This window comes from Portunus trituberculatus, chromosome 10 (genome assembly GCF_017591435.1).
Source record: "Portunus trituberculatus isolate SZX2019 chromosome 10, ASM1759143v1, whole genome shotgun sequence".
NCBI classification, from domain to species: Eukaryota; Metazoa; Arthropoda; class Malacostraca; order Decapoda; family Portunidae; genus Portunus; species Portunus trituberculatus.
The window spans coordinates 11,773,732-11,798,375 of NC_059264.1; the positions used below are offsets into that span (position 1 = coordinate 11,773,732).

General features: G+C 39.9%; 2 protein-coding genes and 1 long non-coding RNA gene across 3 annotated transcripts; 2 read left to right on the forward strand and 1 right to left on the reverse strand.

Moving 5' to 3' along the window:
- The first annotated feature begins 595 nt into the window (after window positions 1-595).
- LOC123501866 lies at window positions 596-9,282 on the forward strand. Its single transcript, XR_006673719.1, has 2 exons — window positions 596-699; window positions 9,041-9,282. It is a non-coding gene; the product is annotated as an uncharacterized LOC123501866 (long non-coding RNA).
- LOC123501863 (G2/mitotic-specific cyclin-B-like) lies at window positions 1,499-20,358 on the reverse strand. Its single transcript, XM_045250901.1, has 8 exons — window positions 19,935-20,358; window positions 12,324-12,502; window positions 10,686-10,923; window positions 9,794-9,952; window positions 8,137-8,376; window positions 7,287-7,405; window positions 5,205-5,334; window positions 1,499-2,714 (listed from the first exon to the last, which is right to left on the reverse strand). The coding sequence occupies exons 1-8, from the start codon at window positions 19,962-19,964 to the stop codon at window positions 2,607-2,609; spliced, it is 1,203 nt and encodes a 400-aa protein (XP_045106836.1). The 5' UTR covers window positions 19,965-20,358; the 3' UTR covers window positions 1,499-2,606.
- Window positions 18,305-24,546, forward strand: LOC123501862 (CCA tRNA nucleotidyltransferase 1, mitochondrial-like). The gene is given in 4 exon segments (XM_045250900.1): window positions 18,305-18,439; window positions 20,593-20,702; window positions 21,462-22,090; window positions 22,092-24,546. Coding segments are annotated over 4 exon segments (1,425 nt in total). The 5' UTR covers window positions 18,305-18,381; the 3' UTR covers window positions 22,720-24,546.
- Window positions 24,547-24,644: the final 98 nt, after the last annotated feature.

Consider the following 24,644-nt stretch of genomic DNA (forward strand, 5'->3'; position numbering starts at 1 on the left):
ACTCCACCCAGACTACTTTCAAGAGGCTCTAGTCTACGTAGTTGATTATACAACATTTTTAAACACCTTCTTTACGGATGCAGTGACAAATTAACACATTTCTGCATTACTGATAATGGAGAAACGCTCTTGAGAACCTAACAAATAATTTCTATGGCCCTCGAAAGTAGCCACGTTGAGCGAGCAAAGCGTTCCAATACGGGGCGAGGAAAGGAGCCACTCTGGTGACAATCTGAGAAATAACGTGGGATTCCATACAGGCTCAAGCGTGTCCCATTATTCCATCACTTGGTTTTATTTGTCATTTTAAGGCTATTTGCATTCCTTGATGTGGAAGTGTGTGGTCAGCTGCGTTATGCCCAAGCTCATAGTAAGATGATCCACGAAACAATCCTAGAGTGTGAATAACTGTGCGCTGTATGAGCCGCTTATTCTGTGTAGGATTGCCGGCCTGGTATATACGTAATTGATAATTTAACAAGAGTTTTGCCTCACTAGTAAGATAAATAATGAAAACCTGACTCTGCTGTGGCTTTTTTTTTTTTTTTTTTCTGTATGACTTGCACCTGCTAGTCAAAACCAATACTCCAGTACGCCACATTCCAGCCGTTATGAAAGTGAAACTCGAGGAGTGACAGTTGCATCACTTTTACTGTTCACACCAGAGCTTTAGATTGCCGGTAGACACTAATCATAGAGGTGAGTGCCGCAGATTAATGGACTACTGACCGTGACTCTAGCTTTGCGTAACTCCACATTCACCCTACCAGTAAGATGTCAGTGGAAGTTCAAACGTCTGACCTTCACGCAAGTCAATGGCCGTCTTATTCCGTTACCTAACCGTGTCTTCACTCTCGCATGCCTCATCGCTTTTTCCCATTAACTTTAAGCATTTTCATCACTATTACTCAACTTTTATATACGAGTGAGGATGATGTTGCTCTTCTTAATCTTGTTACTACACTCGTAAGAATAAGAGATGCAAAATTTCACTTCCTGAAAGTTTGCTCAGTGTAGATGTTTGCCACTTTATGGAGTAGTCTTGATGCTCCTTTCTGTAGTGTTCAGTTATAGAAAGGTGGAATGGCAGTTCTAAAGTATACCAGAGACTTCATGACACTGAGAATACTGTTGCTCTCTTGCATCAGTAAGCTAGACAATTATACCAACGAGAACACTGGCCAATTCCTGGATTAGTGAGATGAACCATACCAGAATCAGAGTAAATAGTAAGTCTTGTGCTAGTTTGACCAGTGAAAGTTTAGATCTAGAAGTCTCATGCAGACGTAGAAGACTGAGAAGCTACTTTATCATTGGTTTAGGAAGATATTGTCTTGCAACTCTTCATCTCAAGAAGTGAATAACAGGCCAAACACACTCACCCATCAACCTCTTAGTTTTCTTTTAGTCCTAACTTACTGAGGCCAGAATTCAATAATTATCCTGCTCTAAAGATACTCTGAAAACTTAACACCTCTGTGAGCAATGCAAAGTTATCTTGAGGATTACAATAATTTTTTTTTTATTTTATTTAGCTATACATTGAATAATGATACATCACTGACAGTTCTGGAGGCATGCAATACTGACCTTACACACACACACACACACACACACACACACACTGTAAATATGCACTCCCCACTCCCTTCAATCCTCACTTTGTCGTAAACCTTCAGTTGGCAAGGGACAACACATTTTGTACATCTATCTTAATTTACTCATATATTCATTCATCAAGCACATGACTCATTACCTTACATGAATAACATATGAAAAATTATCTTGCCACAATACAGACAAGTATCCTGACTTGCCCTGCACTGCCACCACATAAACAATGAAGCAAAAAAGTAATCCACAGCAGTGACTCTCCTTAGGAACTAGTAGTGCATAATAAGACCGATAAAAGAACTAAAAACTAATTGATACTGAAGCAGTAATATCTTATCAGTGCACCTCTGAAGTGATGAACTCGGCCAGACTTTCCATCATAATCACTAGTATATCTATGGCAGATTCTGAAGATAGTCACAGATCAGAGGTAATGCCAAGCAGTACCTTTCCTAATGTAAAACCCCAGGAGCCACATCTTAAGCCCCAGTGCTGCCCATGTCCACCAGGCAGCTCATAGAGTGACTCCAGTACATACATATAGACTAAAATACAAAGGTCTATCTATACATTAGTTTGATCCCCAGCCACTCTGCTCTGTGGCTGCCATGCTTCCCTCCCACCCAAGCTTTTATCACAAGCTCTCATACCCATAAAACTAAAACTACTGTACTGTATATACTGTACATCTCTAATTCATAAAAAGTCAAAAACTAAAATAACAAGGAAGTGCAATGGTATTAGCATGCCATCTTAAAGCTCACTCCTACCAGTAATTCCCTGCCACAGCTTCAAAAAACTGATGTGACTAAAAAGCCAGATATCTATAAAAATACTTGCTTGCATCCATGGAATAACAAATAGTTTATCACTTACATATCATATATGGCATAAAGCATTTTCTTACACCAAAGATCACACAATAAAAAGACTTAGGTAATCTTACAAACTAGTATGTACATGGTAGACTGTCCAAGGCAGTGTGAAGGTACTTAAGTCAGAGCACTTCTCTCTGCCAACCTGGTTATCATGTCAGACTTGAGTTCAGGCAGCTTGCTGATCTTCATGAATTTGATTGCCTCATACTTCTCCCTGACAGCCTGCAACACACACACACACATCTCATTACTAACACAGAAATAATGAAGATTTCATCAGTAACTTAAAAAAAAAAAAAAATAAATAAATAAATAAATAAAAAAAAAAAATATATATATATATATATATATATATATATATATATATATATATATATATATATATATATATATATATATATATATATATATATATATATACACACACACACACTGTTAGCTCCATCAGTCCCTAGTAAAAAGTTTGATGCTAAGTAATGAAAGGGCATCCCAGTGGCCTCCTGCTGGGCAAGAGTCCTTTCAGGTGATAGACTAAATGTTCACCTCAGACCAGCAAACACTTTCCCTCTGCTGCTACAACATCTGCAGAGTCCACTGCTACTCTGCATACTTTACTTTAATGTTGATTGTGGTGACGTAGTGGATAAGGCTATGATCATGGGATCGGACAGATGTCCATGCATAGGTTCGAATTTCACAACGTGCCGCCTTGAAACTATGTCATTTGCCCAGTGGTTTAAAGTTATCTACATGTCACCATGATACCCAGGTTCTAGGTGAAGGTGTAATTGCCTTACACAAAAGATGCACTTGGGTAGGTGATATGGATCCTAATATGGATACCACTGTAAGTAAAATTGCATGCGCCACAAATGGGTGGAAGCTGGACAGTGCTTCCCATACTCTTGACGTAAAACATACAGGCACTATAGGCCATAGCATTAAAAAACAAAGCAGTGTTAGATGCAGGTAACCAAAGTCCAATTTTTTTCCTCCATTTTCCTTAAGGGCTACAAAGATCTTGCAATTCTCATGAGCCTTGGAGCAGTCCTGTGCTAGTGCACCTTCATTACATATTGCTAATTGGTGCATTCATGAGTAGCCACAGCACCCTAGTGTTCCACAAAGAGGAGGGCGAGGATCACAGTGCTGGGAGCCTGAGGTGATGCTGCACCCTGAGGAGGTGGCCATGATGGCCAGCTTTGAGGCACAGCATCCAATAGCAAAGAACATCAATCAAAGGATAAGGGACAAAGCGCTCCTGCATCAGTCGCCTGAGGTCATAGAGCACACACACTGGATGGGTTCTTATAAAACCCAAGTTAGCTCCTGCATCAGTCGCCTGAGGTCATAGAGCAAACACACTGGATGGGGTCTTATAAAACCCAAGTTAGCCAGTCCCTGGGCTCTCAAGGCATTGAATACACTGTATGCTGGCTTACCTGAATCCCACCACCCAAGATAACATCTGCTAGTACAGTACTTTGCCTGCCATTAGTGGCTTAGCATGAGCCGAGAAGTCCTAGGATTGAATATAAGACCTTACAGATGCACTGTGCTTGTCCATTCATCTCAAAAGTAAATGACAAGCTGAGAACATAAGTGCAGACATTGTACACTTCAATATGAAGTTGGATGAAAATAAACAGTGATAGCAGTGTTCTAAAATACAGTTTTGTTTTATAAGGAACTGTTGGCAAAAACAAAAATAGTAGGAGGATATCAATGCTGCTCTTTTGTATAGGTGACAATGCTTACAACAGGAAACCAGAAATGGTCTAAAACATGCCAGTGAGGTAGAACAAGGCAAGATAAATCTCCGTCATTATTCATGCATGGTTAGGCTCTTAAACAGGCACACACTGACCTATTCACTGCTGTGGTTATTTCATTAACATTCGAAATACCATAAAACCAAATTTTGCATGAACATTGAGCACAGAATTTTAACTCTGCCCTTCTTGGCTACAGAACCATTTAAGAGCTTCACACAGAAGATTGACATCTAAAACTTCTAAAAAAACTTCAGGAAGTAAACAGATCATGCAAGGTAAATGAATTGCATGTAATTCATAGTATTTTCACTTATGCATTCCCTCCTGATGAAATAAAGAAGCATGACACACCCATCCTGCTCTATGGGCAAGGACTGCCTGGCCAACAGGAGGTTAAGCTGCTAGCATTTGTCTCAAGAGAAGCTACAGCCTCGGTACATGACCCACGTGTCCAATGGGATTTTTATGAACACTACACATTTACTTCACACTAGCACACATCTAGAAAAATTCTTACAGGTTGACTCTTCACATGCAAGTCTCTATGAGTTACCCTGAACTATCAATTATTGAAGCACAAGTTAATGAAATTTTCCTGCACAATTAATTCATTTGTACAATGTAGTTTTTTCATCTTTATGGAAACTTGCACATTATTCTCAGTCACATACTTACAAATTGAGAAGAGTAAATATTTAAAAAATCTATCTATACGTATACACGCTGAGCAATCCCACGTGGGTTTGCCATCAATAATTAGCACATTCTCACTAATTTCCCAAGTCTAGTGTAATGTCCCCCCACAATCAATGTAGGTATATTTTCATTCTATACTGCAACATAAACCATTCCTCATCATTATTAACTATTACAAAAATTAAACTTGGCATCATAAAAAGAAGTTTAAATGAATACAAAATAGTGACCCACAACATACCTGATGTTTAGAATTGTGGCGACTTTTGACCACCACCGCTGCCATCTTGCACATGACAGGCATCAGCTGCTCCTCTGTGTAGGTGGAGTGGTAGATCAGCGTGTCATTCCAATCCCCACCATCCAGCAGCCTGCAACACCCAACACATCACATGTCACACATCACCCACACAACATCCCCACATCAGTAATCAGGACCTGAGTATCTATATCAGGGCTGTGGAGTCAAGAGTTGGAAGGAATTCTGCAGTCAGTAAAAATGTCTCAACCCTCCCGACTCCAATCTCAACATAAATTTCAGACTACATGAATCCCAATCACTTTAGAACATACCTCACACCCAAAAGGATGAGAAATCAAATCTGTGCTGCTGTCGGTAGAATGATGCAAAATAAAACAAACAAAAACCACCACCAGCTGATTTCCACCACATGCTCCTGAATGGACATGTCGGGATAATTACTCAATTCACACAAATTTGGGATTCATTCAGGGGGAAATATACTTAAATGAATACAGATTATCAATGTTCATGATGTACTACAAAGGACTTTATCAGTGATCAATCCCTCCTCAATGAACAACAGTAAACAGTAGTCTTGGCAAAGGTCACAGAATTTAGTCATTTCTTGTCAGTACAAATTGTAATTTCTGCTTCTAATAAGCGTATATCAAAAACTCAAACTTTCTTCTACAAACTGTAAATGAGGGATTTGCTGCCAGCCTACCACTACCTCAGTCTCAATAGTGCTACTCAGAAGAAAATAATGTGTGTTGAGCAGTTCTACAAAATTAAATAAAAATATGTTATGATATATTGTATAAAGTTTAATAATTAACAGTAAAGCTCCAGTCAACTCATGCTACATGCTACATCTATTCTTATAGATATTTTAAATTCCCAATATCAATATCTAATTGATGTAAGTAAAAGCAATAAACTGGAGTAATTTCCCTATCCATTTGAATTTCCAAGTTATATGAAAAAAATATGTATTTAGTTATCCTTGTCAATTAAAAATATTTATCTCTATGACATCAAGTATGTACAGCTATGCCCTTAGGACCTGTGACCTTGAGTTACTAATACATTTATGAAATCAATATACAGAGGCATTAGGAGTCAAAGTCAGATAAATAAGAAATCAAGTAGTTGAGTGTTTTGATAAATGAATCCACTGCCCTGATCTAAACATATATACATTCCTCACATAGTAATCAGGAATGATCTATGTACCAGCCCAACACTCACAGAGTGGCCCAGACAATGTACCATACAGTCACACTCTCAGTTATCTCCCAGTGGAAGAGAATAGTCTTGTGGCCCACCATATGACACACCATGAATCCAGCCACTGCAAAGTTCCAGGGTGTAGTACAGAGGCCCACCAAACCATCCCTTTCCACCAGAAGACAAAAATTGGGATAGGCCAAGAAATACTGGGATCAAGCTTCACAAAATTTAGATTTCAAAAGACAAAGGAATTGTTTATCAAATACAAAGGGAGATGAATGAAATACTCAATAATCCCATTTTAAGAGTTGCATCATTAGAGTGCCTTAAAAGATTATATAATTTCATTGATAAACTTCTGAATGCTTGGTACAAATAGGTAGTTATGTTTCATGTGTAAGTTTGACAGACTTTTGCATCTTCCATTATTTTCTTAAGTCTTAACAGACAGAGGTGGATGAAAAACTGACTTGCTGATATAGTGGGCATAAGAGCACAAGAAAATAAGGGAAGCTGCAAAATTCCATCAGGCCCACATGTACTAGTCCCTGCACAACACTCAACATCACATCACATCACACTCAGGAAGGCATGAAAACACTTCCAGCTGTTGTATAGACACTATTTCCTCTCATCAAGTCCCTCTAGCAAACATTAAATAAAAGAACTCCCTTTGATAAAAACAGAACACATGGTCTGAAGCAAAACAGTTCTGAGCCAAGGAATTCTTAAGTGCAGGTTATCAGGACAAGATTCGATTATCAAGGTTCAATTTAGGAGTCTTCAATAATTGACCGTGACTGTCTCTACAACACTAGTCCTACACTGCAGATTCCTTAGACATCTTACTTGAGAGTGAGGCAGAGAGCAGCAGCAGCAATGACAGACGCCTTGTAGTGGCACATGGTGTATTCCGGCAGACACAGCTCCATCAGGTACTTGGCGAGGGTGTGGTGCTTCGAGTCAACCTGAAAACATAATCATGTATACTTGTATACATTACCAGGCCAGCAATCACACAAAGGGTGACCCACACAAGGCACAAAACACACACACACACACATATAGTAGCCAGTAAATGCCACCAGCTAGTGGCATCCCTTCTCATGCTTGTCAGGAAGAGGAGACACTCAAAAGAGAAAATGTATAAATTACATGGATCACTAAGGTGGAAAAAATATATGGTTGTACACACACTCAACTGCATTACTTCCTAGCTTTAGTAATTCAGGCCAAACTAAATATCTTAAGGCCAATTGCTCAAAAACAAGTCAAAACAGGTTTCTGGCCTAAATGAGCCCACTCTAGCAATCCTCTAATCCTCAAAATCTGGCTGAACACTTAAAGGCAATGGCTTATGGACAGCAGTGTTGTCACTCAGTGGGTCTGCAGGAAAGCTCCCACTCAAAAGCATCCCCAGCAGTGAGTGACAGTGACAGCCAGCATCAGACACATGTTGCAAGAGTACGCCACTGGCTCTGACGGTGGTGCGCTTTGGCCAACCAAAGTGGGATCACATGAAAGGCTCCTATGAAAACTATGGGAGGTAATCATGGCCAACACCAGTGTCAATGTCATGGGGCCCTGGACAAAGGACTGCTTGCCACTTATTTCCACAGCAAGAAAAAAATTGGATACACAAAAAAATCTGAGCAAATTTAAATTCAAGAAAAGAGATCAAGGTGAAGAGCTCACTCACCATGCCTGCCTTGCTGTTCCTTCTGAGGAAGTGGAGTGGCAGAGGAATGGAAATGTTGAACTCCAGCTTCTTGAGAATGTCTATTTCCATCCTGAGAATCTCCCTCTTGGTGTAAGCCTTATCGGTGATGTATGAGAAGTCCCCCACGTCCGGACAAACCATCTCCTCAAACTTGCTGGCTATGAACATTGCCGTCACACCCACCAGCTGGATCTTGTTGCGGGGAACATTCCTCTCTTTCTGTAACACAAGGACACTGCTTCATGTATCCTTATTGACACATATCTCGGACTAAACTGTGTCATCCATCTACATAAATGGGACAGCCTCAAAACATTCCAGCTTCTTATCTTGACTATTTTAACATTTAATAAGTTGTTTGGAATTTTAATGGTCACTTCATTCGAGGGTCAAGGGTGTCATATACATCTCTTTGAACTACAAGGGACACACATACTGTCTCTTTGAAGGTCAAGGCAATCATCTGTCTCTCTGATGGTCCAGGGAGTCCCATACAGTTTCATTTAAAGATCAAGAGGCACATTTTTTGGCTAATTTTGGCTGACGTCTTACCACTTTTTCGAGAGCCAGCACTCAAGTGGGCCTTTTTTTTTAATGTTTTCTTTTTGCCCTTGGCTGGCTCTCTCCCCTACATAAAAAAAAAAAAAATAAATAAATAAATAAATGAATAAAAAATAAAAAAACCTGCATGGACTCAGTAATCAGGCTGTTAGTTTTAAATCAATAGGAAGCTTTATTTAAAAGAATAGACAAATACATGTCGACAGGGATAATAGGTGGAAAAGTAAGTAGGCATGTTCATACAGGGACTGCCATGTGTAGGCCTAATGGGCTCTTGTAGCTTCCTTCGTTTTCTTATAATTTTGTGTTTTATTAATTCTAGTGATGACAAGAATTCTGCTGTCAATGGGAGAAACACCTACTACTTGACACAACCCAGTTTCACTCCTCTCCTCTCCATCTCCCTCATCCAACACACACTAAACAAGAAAATGATGAAGAAAAGTACCAGATTCACGCAACACGCTGGTCATGAGAAAGTAGCAAGAAGTCACCAGGCCTAGTCGTGGCAGTCTCTGTATGAAACACCACCAATCCTCCCCTTCCATAAATGTCTAATAAATCTTTAAAGCTTTCTAATGACCCAGCATTAACAGCCTGATTCCTAAGTCTGTTATACTTTCTATCATTATTTGAAAACCAATTCTTTCCTATTATTTTAAAATCTAATTTCTTTGAGTTTCAACACATTATTTCTTGTTCTATCCAGAGAAGTGGTCCTGTTATTTATGCTTCCATCCTCTTACATTACAAAAAAACAACTTATACTAGAAAAAAAAAATTGACTCCACTTTCTTTTGACTTCGAAAAATTCACAATACCTAACATGCCCAAATGTCCCTCCTTTAATCTCCATGTCAACTGATGCTGAGAATTATGCTTCCATCCCCTTGTCATATCTCCTACACTACAAAAATACAACCTACACTATATAAAAGAAATTGACTAAACTTTCTTTGGCCTTTGAAAACTCACATTACCAAACACATGCCCAGTCTCTCCCCTTTATTCTCCGTCTCTAAGCGCACAATGTCAGAGCAAAGAGCAGCAAACCCTGACAAGGCCCACCACCCACCTGGAGGTATCTGTCCAGGATGCCAACAGTGAGGAAGAGTGTCTCCTGAGTGAGTGTGAAGCGGTGATGAACCTGCACCAGCCAGTCCACTAGGATGAGTCGCATCTTGTGGGTGACGGTCTGCCCCTCCAGGTAGCGGTACTGCACTGGAGATTTGTTCTGCAACACAACGCAACATTTTATGCAAGAAAGTTAAGTGTGTGTGTGTGTGTGTGTGTGTGTGTGTGTGTGTTTCACTGTTTGATCTGCTGCAGTCTCTGACGAGACAGCCAGACGTTACCCTACGGAACGAGCTCAGAGCTCATTATTTCCGATCTTCGGATAGGCCTGAGACCAGGCACACACCATACACCGGGACAACAAGGTCACAACTCCTCGATTTACATCCTGTAGCTACTCATTGCTAGGTGAACAGGGGCTACACGTGAAAGGAGACACACCCAAATATCTCCATCCGGCCGGGGAATCGAACCCCAGTCCTCTGGCTTGTGAAGCCAGCGCTCTAACCACTGAGCTACCGGGTATGTGTGTGTGTGTGTGTGTGTGTGTGTGTGTGTGTGTGTGTGTGTGTGTGTGTGTGTGTGTGTGTGTGTGTGAGATTGCTGGCCTGGTATACAGAGGCAAGGGAACAAAAACACTAGTGAGAGGAGACAAACTAAAGGCAGTGAAGACAGATCCAAAACTACCTGAAAAAGTGAAAGTAATGAGAGAAGCAATGGTTTTCTTGGTTTTATTTACTCATTTTACTTAATCTTATAAATATCTTCAGGTTTCGTGTGTGTGTGTGTGTGTGTGTGTGTGTGTGTGTGTGTGTGTGTGTGTGTGTGTGTGTGTGTGTGTGTGTGTGTGTGTGTGTGTGTGTGTGTGTGTGTGTGTGTGTGTGCGTGCTCACCTCCAGACTCCTGAGGTAGTTGTAGATGTCACACACATACTCGGACACCAGCTGGGGGTTGCTGGCGTCCTGAGCGTCGATGTCCTCCACATTGAGGCGCTGGCTGGAGAATGCCACCACCAGCTCATCCACCTCCATCTTGCTGCTGTTCACCACATCCTCCACTGGCTCCTTTGGCACCTCCTTCTTCACCTTCTCCACCACCACACTGGACTGCACATTCTCCTTCCCACTGTACCTGAGGAACACACAAACATGAAGGACTTGTCTAAAGTTTTTGGAGTCTAAAAAGGTTAAAAGGAAAAATAAACCTACCAAATGCCACACCACACGTTCTAAAAGTCAAAATAGAAATGGCTTATTTATTTATAATTCTTAAGAGTGGCACTGTTCGGAGCAACAAACTGATGAAGAGGCCTGTTGTTTAAAAGCCAGTCCCTAAAGGAAAGTCAAAGAATCATCCATAATAAGAGGCTAAGTCTTAAATCAATTCTTAAAATAGTTCAAGACATGAGAAGGAGCAAATATAGAAGCATGGTGGGAGTTCCAGAATTTTTATAGTAGTATGTATTGTTAACATAACATAAATAATAGGATAACAAAGGGCCACCAGGGCCCATCTAGGTTATCCTGTTTCAATCGCACAGCGACCTCGTCATCAGTACTTAAAGATACACTTACAAGTACACAATACATTATATACTAATTCTAAATATTTGGCCCATTAACAGGGCTAAGTCCTGCAGCAAAATCCTCTACAATCTGTGATCCCCATACATGGGGATCATGTCTTGTTTAACTATAGTAAATTTCTTATAAAAACTATCATGCAGCGCTATACATAATTATAAATCTAATAAATTTAAGTGCTTATCTAATCTGTTTTTAAACATTGTCAAACTAGTGCTATTTACAACCCTCTCTGGCAATGCATTCCAGAAGTCTACCACCCTATGACTAAAGAAATATTTTCTTATATCTAACCTGCAGCCTTGCTTTCTAATCTTCCTGCCATGATTTCTAGTCCTATTTCCTCCTCTAAGGTAAAGAAAGATCTCACATCTATGTAGTTTGTATCTGAGAACATTTTAAATAACTCTATCATATCCCTCTTATACATCTCCTCTCAAATGAAAACATGTTTAATTCCTTTAATCTATCTCTATACTCCAGGCGCTTTAATGCTGGTATCATCCTAGTTGCTCTTCTCTGAACTGCTTCTAACATGTTGATATCCTGCCTATAATGGGGTGACCAGGCCTGTATGCAATACTCTAAATGGGGCCTAACATAGGAATTATATAAGCTACGCACCACTTCCTTACTTTTATAACTAACATTTCTATTTATAAAACCCAGGATCCTATTTGCCCTATTTCTTGCTTCTAAACATTGCTTTGAAAATTTCATAGTCCTGTCTATCACTACTCCTAAATCCTTTCCTTCCTCTATTGCCTCTAGCCAACATCCCTCCATCTCATAGCTAAAGTTTGTGTTGTCTTTACCTAAATGCATAACCTGACACTTTTTAGAATTAAACTCCATCATTCATAATTCATGAAAACAAGCAACAGTCAAGATCCTAGCAGCATGTAAAGCCATCAAGGGCCTCTCATTTCAATCCACAGCTCTGCCTACCTCTTCAGACCCACAACAGACACAGCCTCCTGCTTCACTATGTCCAGGGATTTCATGGACTTTAAACTGTGGCGGGAGAAATTCCTGTTGCTCATCTCCCCCAGGGCTGCCCGATGGAGTGTGGGGCCCTGGAACACCTTGGCCTCCACCTTCCTCGGCCCGCCATTCTGCTCCACCATCTGGAAACACAGTGCAAAGGGAAGGAAATATTTACATCACAAGGGAAAACAATAAAAGGTGAAGTAAACAATGAAAGGTAAAGGAACATTTACATCAAGAGGAAATAGAGCTGTGTACTAAGATCATTAACGTTAAGAGATGATTACGAGATCAGTGTGAAAAACGACAACACATCAGAAAGGATGACAGGAATTTGAGGAAAGTGAAAGATATGTAAGGAGACTAGCAGAAGTCTGTGTCTGGCCAAGGGCAACAAAAAGAGCATTGAACATACCCTATTACAAACTAAATAATGGTACATATTAACAAAATCTTTAAAATTTTTAGAGTTTGGCTGATGATAAATGACAAGCTGACATAGTGGGTAGAGGAAAGCAAAATAAGGAGTGAAGAACAAGCTGGTCTCAGAAAAGAAAGAAGACTAAAAAAACATTTGTAGTAAGAGATATGATTGAAAAAAAAAATTAAGTAACTAGGGAAGAACTGTATCTGATATTCCTAGACATAGAGAAAGCCTGTGATACTGTCAATAGAAAAAGGCTACTCAGCCTGCTAAACCACATAGGAATGGACAGGAAGGTTTTGAGTGATAGAAAACTTGTATGAAGATAATGAGGTAAAATTCAGCCTTGGATCAGTGAGCATGGGATGGTTAGAACAATATGGGAGTGAGACAGTTTGACAACAACTGTGTGTTGTCCCCAACACTGTTTAACATACATCTGGAGGAACTGATCACAAGGATTAGAGTGAGCACCAGAGAAGTGAAAACTGGAAGCAGCAGACTAGTGTCTGGCATATGGTGATGATGTGGTGTTCATGGCAGACAGGAAGGACTATTACAGGTTACAGATCAGTTTGGAAAATAGTGGCAGCCGAGATCCAGTGCAAAGTAACTCAGATCAGTGATGGCCAGGCCAGTCAGTGGGTGATGGGAAACTGTGTACTGGAAGTAGCTAGTAAAAAAAAGTATACTTACTTGGGAATGGAGGTCAGTAGTGAAGGCATAAGTGGGGAGACAAAAAAAAAAATAAATGAAGGCAATGCAAGGAGAGCTGCAGGGATGATCCTAAATGGTGGAAACAAAGTAGTCAATAAATATGACGTGGGATGGCCGTCCCACACTGCTCATATGGAGCAGAACTAACAAGATTTACAGAGGACATCCAAGAATTAGATAAAGTGCAGGACATGATAAGTCAGTGGACACTAGGAGCCAACAGATGCACAGGTTTAGAGGCAGGAAGAGGTGACATGGGATGGAGCACATTTCAAGAAACAACTGCCAAGGAAAAAATGTCTGATCAAGAAAATAGAAATAAGGACAAAGTTCTTTCAGAGAACAGACCAGGATAATTGTGGAGGGGAGAGATAAACAGATGGAAGAAAAGAGAACTTTGAAAAGATTAGGATAGACTGGAGAGTAGAGACATAAGGAGAAGGATAGAAGATAATGGTTGAAGGAAGTGGAGATTGTGAATGGAGAATAAATCTACACTAAAATGGTATAGTAAAAAACAGAAGCCAGGAAGGATAGAGTGGCATTTAGGAGACTGAGGAAGTAAGTTAATGTTCAAGGCAAGGACAGGTACCTTAGAATTAAATGGTAAGAAGAGAAATGAAGAGAAACAGAGCTGCAGCCTGTGTGAAGGAAACAGTGCAGCATATAGTAGTGGAATGTGACATATGAAGAGGAGAAGACAGCTGGCAGCAAAAATTACTCAAATAATTGTAGGACAAATGGAACAAGAGACTAGATGAGGAGGATGGAGGGATCCCCACTGTTTTTGGTTTGTATAATGAAAATAGAAAGGAAAGAAAAAAAGTTGTGAAGTGCACTAAATTTAGTTCCTACAAGAGTTGTGAAAAGAGAGGGAGACTGAATGAACAAATTTATCAAAATAGACCATATATGTGGGGCAAGAAAGACCTGAATTGTTAGTAGTAGCAAGGTATGCCCATATCAAAAGTGTTTAAAGTGATATATAGATTCCCAGCTAAGGGGAGGGGTGACAAAAAGATTAATATATTATCTCATTACATACATTTGTTCCTTTGGCCACAGCTCTATGCTTAACCCTTTCAGTACCATGACGTGTTTTTCATATTTATTCTGCTTACTATTTGGCGATTTTAAACTTCAGAAACTTATATGGGGATTGAAATAGTAAAGAGACTGCATAAATCTTCTGACTTTCATAAACCCTTCCTAATGTAAATAAAATCGTCTAACCATGACAAAAACTCAGTAAAAATGCGTCCCAGTACTGAAGGGGGGTTAAAGGCAGTTCAATACTAAATAGATCAATGGCTAACCCCTTGAAACTGTACTCCCAACTATAGTCTCATTTCACATCATTTAATCCCGATCTATACGCGCCGCTACAAAACAGTGTTCCTTAGAGTCACCAATACTTTACATCATCCACTTCACTATAAAACTTAATAATATATCAATCTTTTTACGAAGACTGCAATTCATGGATTTTTGTTTTTTGTTTTTCTAATATTAATTTTTGCCCTCTTACATAAAAAAAATAAATAAATAAAAACAAGAGAAATTTCAACTCTGCATCTTATCATCGCAGGACAGTAGCGCACCGTCACCAAATCCCGTGGTGGTGCTAATCGGGCCACTGTCCTAATATACACGTCCCCTCAACTCTCGTTTCCCGGCTCCTCATTCGCAGCTCTGTCACGCAGCTGATTTGACGTCACATGTATGAAGCCACGCTATTGGTCACCACACACACACACACACACACACACACGTTCCTATTCTCTAATTCGTTATTATATTTTCACTTCCCGTATTCGTTACTTCCCACTGTTCCCTTATTCGCTATCCTATTCTCTTATTCGTTATCCATTTTCTATCTGCCTTATTACTATTTCCTCCTATGGGTGTCTATGATAGTGCCCTGATCGGCGCTCCTGTGAGGTAAGACATTAGCAAAAGATTTAAAAGGAAGAGTGGCCATGTCTGCAGGCACGCCAGTTTGTGTTGTAGGTTAATAGTAGTGTAGAAAACTGGATAGTGTGCCTTATGCAGAAATTGTGGGCGATATTGCAGTTTCAACCAATACACACGTCACTATACACATTAGGGTGTATAAAAAAAAAATTCCGATATTTTTTTGGCAACACCCGCCAAAACTTGCTAAATGGTGAGAAAATACACGTGTTAAAATTTGAAAGCTCTACGATAATGGGAATGCATCGCGCATTTAGGTCAAAGTTTGTGAAATTAGGAAAAACACATATTTTTGGAAAACTGCTATAAAGTTCAATATATCATTTTGAACTTCGCAACACCTGCTAAAATAAAATTTTGAGTCCTCTTATACCAGTAAAAAAGTTTCAGTCAAATGAGACAAATGCAATGTATCACGCATTGCACATGAATAAGAGGTATTGTCCTCATAATACTCCCCTGATGAGCTTTCACCATGACTCCTGCTCCCTGAGTGATATATGCTTTTCAGAGGGTTGTGCTCTGGCATACAAATGTATAGCCTACACAGTGTGTGCGTTTGTATGTATGTTTAGGTGTGTGTGTTACACACTCCCACTCCCAGGAAAGAACCAGTTTGTTGGTGGCCGCCTTAGTGAGTGGGTGTATTATTTGTGTTGCGTCCAGCTTGTCATTTCTTATTGGTAATGTCTACCGATAAACAATTAACACTAAGGTCAAAATTAGTGTGTCCTCTCCTGGGAAAGCCTGAGGACATAAAGTACAATGAACTTCCTACAAAAGAAAATGTTTTGAAGTATTATCTATATTTAAAAGGAGAGTCAAAAATTCAGAAGCCTACTGGCTTACATCCCCTTGTTGTTGATGCAGTCCTCCAAGTATGGCAGACCAGTTCCATACCAACTGTTTCTAAACCTCGTGTGATGGCTCTTCTGAAGAAACAACTCAAATCTTATCAAAATTTGAAGAAGATCATTAACCGAAAAGATTCTAAAGAATTCAAAAACAAATTTGCATCATTTAAAAATAATATTTCTTCATTATTTGATATCTCATATTGCAAATGCACAGATTTCTCAACTTGTAGATGTCCCAAAGAAAAAAAAGTACCCATCAAGGAACGGGACTTCTTATCTGATCAAAGATCTGTCAGGAAAATGTACATTGGATCAATTGATCAACAAACAACTGCATCAATGGAAGCGTCACAGCAGAGGAGGTTGAGAGACATAAGTCACCCAAAACCAACATCACAATCAGGTGACAATACTGTACTGGTATCATCTTCAAGCACATCTCCCAGTGAAGATTCCTCTGATGATTTTGAGAAAGATCTTCCCCCTTGGCATAGGGGCAAAAAGAGCAAGAAACATTCTCAGAGAAAATCTTTGCCAAATTTTGCAATCGCATGTGATAGGACTGGAGTATCTTCAAGAGCAGCAGCAATGATAGTTACAGCAGCTTTGCATGATATTGATGAAGAAACTGATGATATTATTGACAAAAACAAAGTATCAAGAGAAAGACAACGGGCACGAGAGCAAAGTTTATCTTCTAGTGAGTGTGGTAACGTCACAAGCATATACTTTGATGGCAGAAAAGATAAAACTGTTATGATGATAAAATCAGAAAGCAAAAGAGCAAGAACAGAAGTGACAGAGGAACACATCACAGTGCTATCAGAACCAGGTAGCAAATACATAGGCCATTTTTCAGTATCCAGTGGTTCAGCAAACAATATTGTAAATGGTCTTTATGATTTTTGCATTCAGAAGAAAATCGATGTCAACAAAATTGATTCAATAGGATGTGATGGCACAAATACAAACGTAGGTTGGAGAGCAGGAGTCATAAGAAAATTTGAAGAAAAGCTGGGAAAGCCATTGCAATGGATTGTTTGTCAACTTCACAGTAATGAATTACCATTAAGACATCTATTAATTCATTTGGATGGAAAGACTAGCGGTCCTCGTCAATTTACAGGACCAATCGGAACAGCACTTTATGAAACAGATTTTGAAAACCTCCCTGTTATTGACTTTGAGCCAATTTCGGCCGATGCTATTGATATCAACCAAGAATACATCTCAGACTTGTCGTCAGATCAGAAGTACCTGCTGCTAATGTATCAGGCTGTGTCTTCAGGTTCATGTGAACAATCACTGGCATCACAAAAACCTGGGAAAATGGCTCACTCGCTGGCTGACAACTGCATCTAGAGCACTGCGATTATATGTTTCAACAGAAAATCCATCAAACAATTTGACACTAGTAGTACAATTCATTATGCTGGTCTATACACCAATGTGGTTCAAAATTAAATGCCACAGTGACATTACATACGCACCTTTGCACACTTTTGAGACAATAAGTAGATGTCAAAAACTACCATTGCAAGTCAGAGATGTAGTTATTCCCGTTATTGAGCGGAATGCTTATGGTGCTCACCATGAAGCTGTCCTCGTTGCAATGATATCTGGGACAAATGATGCATACAAAGAACTTGCATGGAGAAGGATCCTTAGAAGCAGGGAAGAAAAAGCACCAACTGGACGCATCCGAACATTCAGAGTTCCTAAGCTGAACATCAATGCAAGCAGCTATATTGATCTTATCAACTGGAATGATACATGTCGTTCAGAGCCACCACTGACTGTATCTATATCATCAAATGAAATCAAAGAAATGATCACTACCAAGAACTTCAGCTTTGAATGTCCAAAATTGCCCTGTCACACTCAAAGTGTTGAGCGTCACATCAAGCTCGTGACAGAGGCTTCTTCATCTGTTTGCGGGCAGAGCAACAGAGAAGGGTTCATTCAGAACAAACTAAAATCAAGGGCAGCAATGCCACAATTCAACACGAAGTCTCAGTTTAAGTCAGTTTTGTAAATTCCATCAGTAATGGTTGCGTGGTTGGGATGGAGCATAGGGTGGGACTCGACACTGCCACCTCCTCATGGTGGGTCCTGGGATGCTTCACTGCAAATTACTACAAAAATAAATAAATAAAAAAAATAAAAATAAAAATAAAATAAAAAAAAAAATGCAGTAAAGTATGCAAAGAGCCAGTTCTCATTCAGAAATAAGAATTAATCTCATCAAATAACATGTTTTGCATGAAAATTAATGAAATTCATTTATGTGTGAGAAGGGAAATTACACAAATTCTGCTGAAATTAACAATATTGATGTGCAATGCGCGATGCATTGCACTTGTCTGATTTGACTGAAACTTTTTTACTGATATAAGAGGACTCAAAATTGTATTTTAGCAGGTATTGCAAAGTTCAAAATGACATAATGAACTTTATAGCAGTTTTCCAAAAATATGTGTTTTTTCCCTAATTTCACAAACTTTGACCTAAATGCGCGATGCATTCCCATTATCGTAGAGCTTTCAAATTTTAACACGTGTATTTTCTCACCATTTAGCAAGTTTTGGCGGGTGTTGCCAAAAAAATATCTGAATTTTTTTTTTTTTGATACACCCTAATACACATTCTCAGTCTAGATTACACTTCTACCATTTCTAACCCCTTTTTACCCAATCGGAAAATTAATACTACGGTTAGGTTAGGTTTCCCAGGAGGTCCCCAAGCTTGTTAGATACAGGGAAAAAAATGTAAGATGAGTATATTGGTTGAAACTGCAAATTTACCTAATTGTAAAGTATATATTAGATCATTATTGACAAAACTCGTACAACAGATTCCCTGGATGGTGATGGAGGGCTGATTTGAAAGTAGCAAGGGTAAGACCATTCCCAGAGCCAGGTAAAGAGCTCCACAAATTTACTGTTCTTGCAGATTTATTATTTTTTTAAAGGAGAGAAGGGAAAAAAATAAAGAATGGCACCTCTTTTCTAATCATCGAAACAACCATGCAAAATGATAAGAGTCCATACTATGCAACACAATGTTAAAAAAACAAAAAAGGCCCCACTTGAGTGCTGGTTCTCGAGAAATAAGAAGGGTTAGCCAGAATCAAGGAGCAAATGTCTTGATAACTCAAAAGATTACCGTGAGAACTGAGCTGTTAACCACACTACCACGTGAATGACATTAAAAAAATACCCTCTGCAGAATTCAATGTCCCGAAGAGCAAATGGGGCACAGTAGCAGAAAGGAAGGCAAGGAAGACCACCAATTAATAAGGAACAAGTTATACAGTAGGTTTTAGAAGCAATAGTTAGGAACACCACCTCCATGACAATATTCTCTCAAATCTCAGTTCTCCCAATACACCAAACCCATCCAAGCCCTAACCCAGCCTACACCAACCATAAAGCCACTGAACAGACAGCCAAACTTATAATCCTCAACAATATCAATTAATTTCCGTTGCCGAGACATTTAAACAACCGGGCAGGAACCACAACCCACCATGGCCAAACAAACACACATGAACCGTCATATTTCCCTTCCCCACACCTGTAATACCCATGCCACACTTACATTGAGCTGCTGCCGCGCCCTCAGAGGCATCCTGCACACTTGGGGATGGTCACTGCAAGAAGAATAAGCGCCTGGACGAAAATACGAGCTAATTCACGCGAGGGTTGAACCGCCGAGCACTGGTAGAGGGAGCCTTTAAATGCCGCGGAGGAATGTGATTGGTGGAGCAAGACGACTGGCCCGCCTGCTGATTGGCCGCCGGGGAAAAGCATTCATTATTGCGCCAACCTGTGCAATGGTGAAAATATATTATAGTAAATAGTGATAAACTTCAGACTAATTTGTTTATGTAAAATATATTCATTCGGTAAGTTTTCTTTTTTAAGGTATAAAATGTTTGTGGATCATTTAAATAATATTTGAACTGTTCATGTTTCACACGAATGAAAAGGTAAAGATTAATCATAGCTATATTTTTAGATTATTCCAAAAGTTATATACGTGAAATATTATTGTTCATATGATGTTAAATACCATTGGCTCATTTGAATAAAGCATAAGCTATTCACTTTTCATGTAGATTACAAAGAAAAAAAAATAGGTTAAAACACACCCAAAAGACACAAATAATTTTTTAATACATTATCTTTACTAATAGTCAAGAAATAAACAAAGAATGCAATATAATGTCTACTTGCCTAATGTTTACAATTATCAGCTGGAACAGCGCTGATGATGACGATGATGGCAGCCACCTTAGCGGGGCGGTTGTGTCGTGTCCTTATCCCTGTTGTTTCTAAACCGCTGCTGCAGAGGAACCTTATTAGAGTGAGCAACATTTAAGCCTGCGATTTATTTCTATTGTTGTAGTGTTGAAATCTTGTTGTCTTTGAGATGTGAGGCTGTGCACTGCTCCGCCACGTGACGCTGAGGAGTGGGGGTGGTGGAAAGGAGAGGGAGGGGAACCAAATGTGACAGTTTAAAGACAAGGAGGAAAGAAGATTGTTAGACAGATATAGGAAGATGAGGACTATTGATTTCAGGACAAGAACTCGACAGCTGACACCTGATTGTATAGTGACATCTAATCTAATGAAGCCTAATGAATGTGATAGCCATTTTAAGCATTAGTATTTTTTTTTTGTGCTTGAAAGTTACACAGGCTTAGAGTAAAAACACCAATGGATTAAAAAGAAGAAAGCAAACCAGTCATCATATTAACTTGATAGGAGTTTTAACCATTGAAGTTTGTGTAGTATAGTCTCTGATCAAACAAACAATCTGGTCTTTTGTTTGACAGCAGCTCACCTTTAAATCATTACTCTGACGGGTATTATTGCAGTGTCAACCAATACACTACACGTCACTATACACATTCTCATGGTCTAGATCACACTTCTACAAGCATTTCTAACCGCATTTTACCCCCTCGGAAATTAATATTAAGGTTAGGTTAGGTTTCTTAGGAGGTCCCCAAGCTTTTTAGACATAGGGAAAAAGAAATATAAGATAGGGTATATTGGTTGAAACTGCAAATTTACCCTGTGCTGGACACGGACCTTTAACATCATTGTGCTCTGTCCTCAGGAACTGCACATAATGAAGCTCGGGGAGGATCAGATGTCTGGCGTGCTGCGTCCTGGAGTGAGGAAGCTGGCAGACATCTTCACCAGCCATGGGTATGAGCTGAGGGTGGCTGGGGGAGCCGTGAGGGACATGCTGCTGGGGAAGGTGCCTCAAGACCTGGACTTTGCCACCACAGCCACACCTGAGGAGATGAAGGCCATGTTCACAGAGGAGGGCCTGAGGATGCTCAACATGGGCGGGGAGAAGCATGGGACAGTCACAGTGAGGCTGGACGAGGAGAATTTTGAGTGCACCACCCTGAGGATCGACCTGGTGACTGATGGCCGGCATGCTGAGGTCAGCTTCACCAAGAACTGGGAGCTGGATGCCAACCGCCGAGACCTGACCATCAATGCCATGTTCCTGGGGCTAGATGGCACCATATACGACTACTTCCAGGGCAGCCAGCACTTGGAGCAGAGGCACGTCACCTTTGTGGGCGACGCAGACACACGCATTAAGGAGGACTACCTCAGGATACTCCGCTACTTCAGGTTCTACGGTAGGATAGCTAAGGAGCCTGATAACCACTGCCCACACATCCTGGATAGCATAAGAGCTAATGTTGATGGCTTGGACAGGATATCAGGAGAGGATCTGGGTGGAGCTGCAGAAGATCATCACTGGTAACTTTGGGGGAGAACTGCTCGTGAAGATGGCGGAGTGTGGAGTTGGGATTCACGTGGGAATGCCAGAGACCTTTAACTGTGCCAATGTGAAGGCTGTCTATGAGCGGTGCCAGAAGGCTGGGCTGACACCTGGAGACCTGCACCACATGACTCTCCTGGCCTCAGGATTATCCAGCGTGGAGGAGTGCGTGAAGCTCATCGTCCGCATTAAGTGTTCCAAGCGGGAGCAGGAGCTTCTGTTACACATTGTGCAGCACAGAGATGCTGTGGCTCAGTTCACCACGCTGAAGGAGGCAAAGGACCATCTGGTGGACCTGTTCATTGGGGAGAAGAAGAACAAGGACATTGCTCTCCTTTACACCACAGAGCTGCTCAAGTACTGTGGTCATATGGACCTCCTGAAGGGAATCAAAGAGTGGGAGGTGCCAAAGTTCCCTGTGAATGGCCTGCTGATAGGGGAGAGAGGAGTGCCCAGGAAAAAGATTAGGTTTGCCATGCGTGATCTGCTGGAAGGGTGGAAGAAGTCTGACTATTCCTTTGATGCCTCTGAATTGTTAGACACTCTTAATCTTGACATGTATGGTGACTGAAGGATGCACCAATGTGATTCAGTGATGAATGTGAATGGAAATCTCATATTCATTGTGATCTTTCTCTTAGAAATATACAATTACAGTGTACCCTTGGTCCTGGAACACAATGCGTTCCAGAAGGCTGTTCCTGTGCCAAATAGGAGAGGACCCAAACTGTCAAGTTTTCAGTTTTTGCCATCTCATTTAATTCAGGAAATGGTCAGCATCATCTCGCGGTACAGAGTAGTCGTCACAAAACACTATATTACGATGTATCTATTGATTTATCATGCTTTTACTCCCTCCAGTATTTTCTCCTATTTTACCAAGGTACTTCCTTATACTGTAATTAGCTACTTGAGTTTATACAACTAACATCATAGTAAAGAAAAAATATAATTGCCTGGTGTACCAAGCTCTTACATTTTTAGAGACTTTAACACAGCACAAAACCTTAACATGCATATCACCTCGGCTCTGTAGAAGTTAATGCTTCACAAGGAAAATATAGAGCAATTTTTGTTCGATTTTCTTTATGAGGAAAATTTGCGGCTGAAACCGAAATAACCCAGGGGTGCTGCAGTGCTTTCATCACTGTGTCCCTAAGCTCTGTCTTGCTAACGCCCGAACATGATATGCATTTAGACTACAGATAAGTTGTCAGGATGGCTGCTGTCCATTAGCTAACATTGTTAGGTCTCTGTGATGATGAAAATGTCAATGCTGAAGAATGATTTGGTTGGCAATAGACAGTCACTATCAAACTTTGATTTTTAGGTTATGAAAATAAACTCATTAATAGGCCTTCATGTGCTCATCTCACAGTCTATTCCTCTGAGCCGTGAAGGAAAAAAATATCATACTGACTTTGAGTTATCAATAGAGGAACTAAGTAATTTTTATCCCAGGAATAGAGTTGGTATAAAGAAAAAAACAATACATTATACTATTAAAGCATCTTTGTAGTAGATACATATTTATGAATACTTTAACTTCTTTGATATCTTGATATGTGATAGTAGAATGTTAGAAAATATACAATGGACAGTAGACCAACTTTTCTGTGAAATATTATGATATCTGGTGAATCTGGCAACTGCAATTTGAGTTTGAGTCCTCTCCCATTGGCCAAGATCCAAAACTATTTTCCTCATAGGAAATACTGTAAATAATTTCAATTTTGGGGATCAAAGCTTGAATTGTAGGAGATGCGAGTTTGAGGTCCAGGGTCCACTGTCCGTGTCTGCCTTCGTGGTGATGTTTTCTTGAGAAATGTACAGGAATATGATGGATTACTGTACATCACCAGTTATCTTTCTTGTGCTACCAACCCACACCCATAGTGCATTATTATGAGAAAAATTTGCATGAATTATTACTGTGAAACCAAGAGCTTTAGACTAAAATAGAGCAAATTATTGAGAATACCATAGAGGTCTACAATGCTTCACGCAGCCACACAATTAAATCATTGAAATGCTGGTAACAGAACACTTGTGCTTATTTCTATGTGGGATTACTCTCAGCCTTGAACTCCTGTATATCTCAGCCTTAACCTTGAAACCTATAAGCCGTTCATCTTGATAATGTGACAGTCTCTTCCCACAAGTCCAGACTGCCTGCATTGGCTATACAGACTTGTAAGGAAAGCATAATTGCAATATTCACAAACACAATGGTAGTGTTCTATCATTTATTTTACATGGAATAAGTATGAAGGAAATGAAATTATGAATACAGAAAATTTCAAATAGTTCATAAAAGATTTTATTTATTTATATGGTAACACAGAATGACAATGTTAATAGAGATACTGCACTTTTCTACCAATAAAACCAAACCTGTCATGTGTTTATTCTAACCATTTGCTCTGGAAAAGAAATTTTTTTTAGGTCACAACTTCCATCAAACTGCACTAAGATCCACCATACACACACATTGCA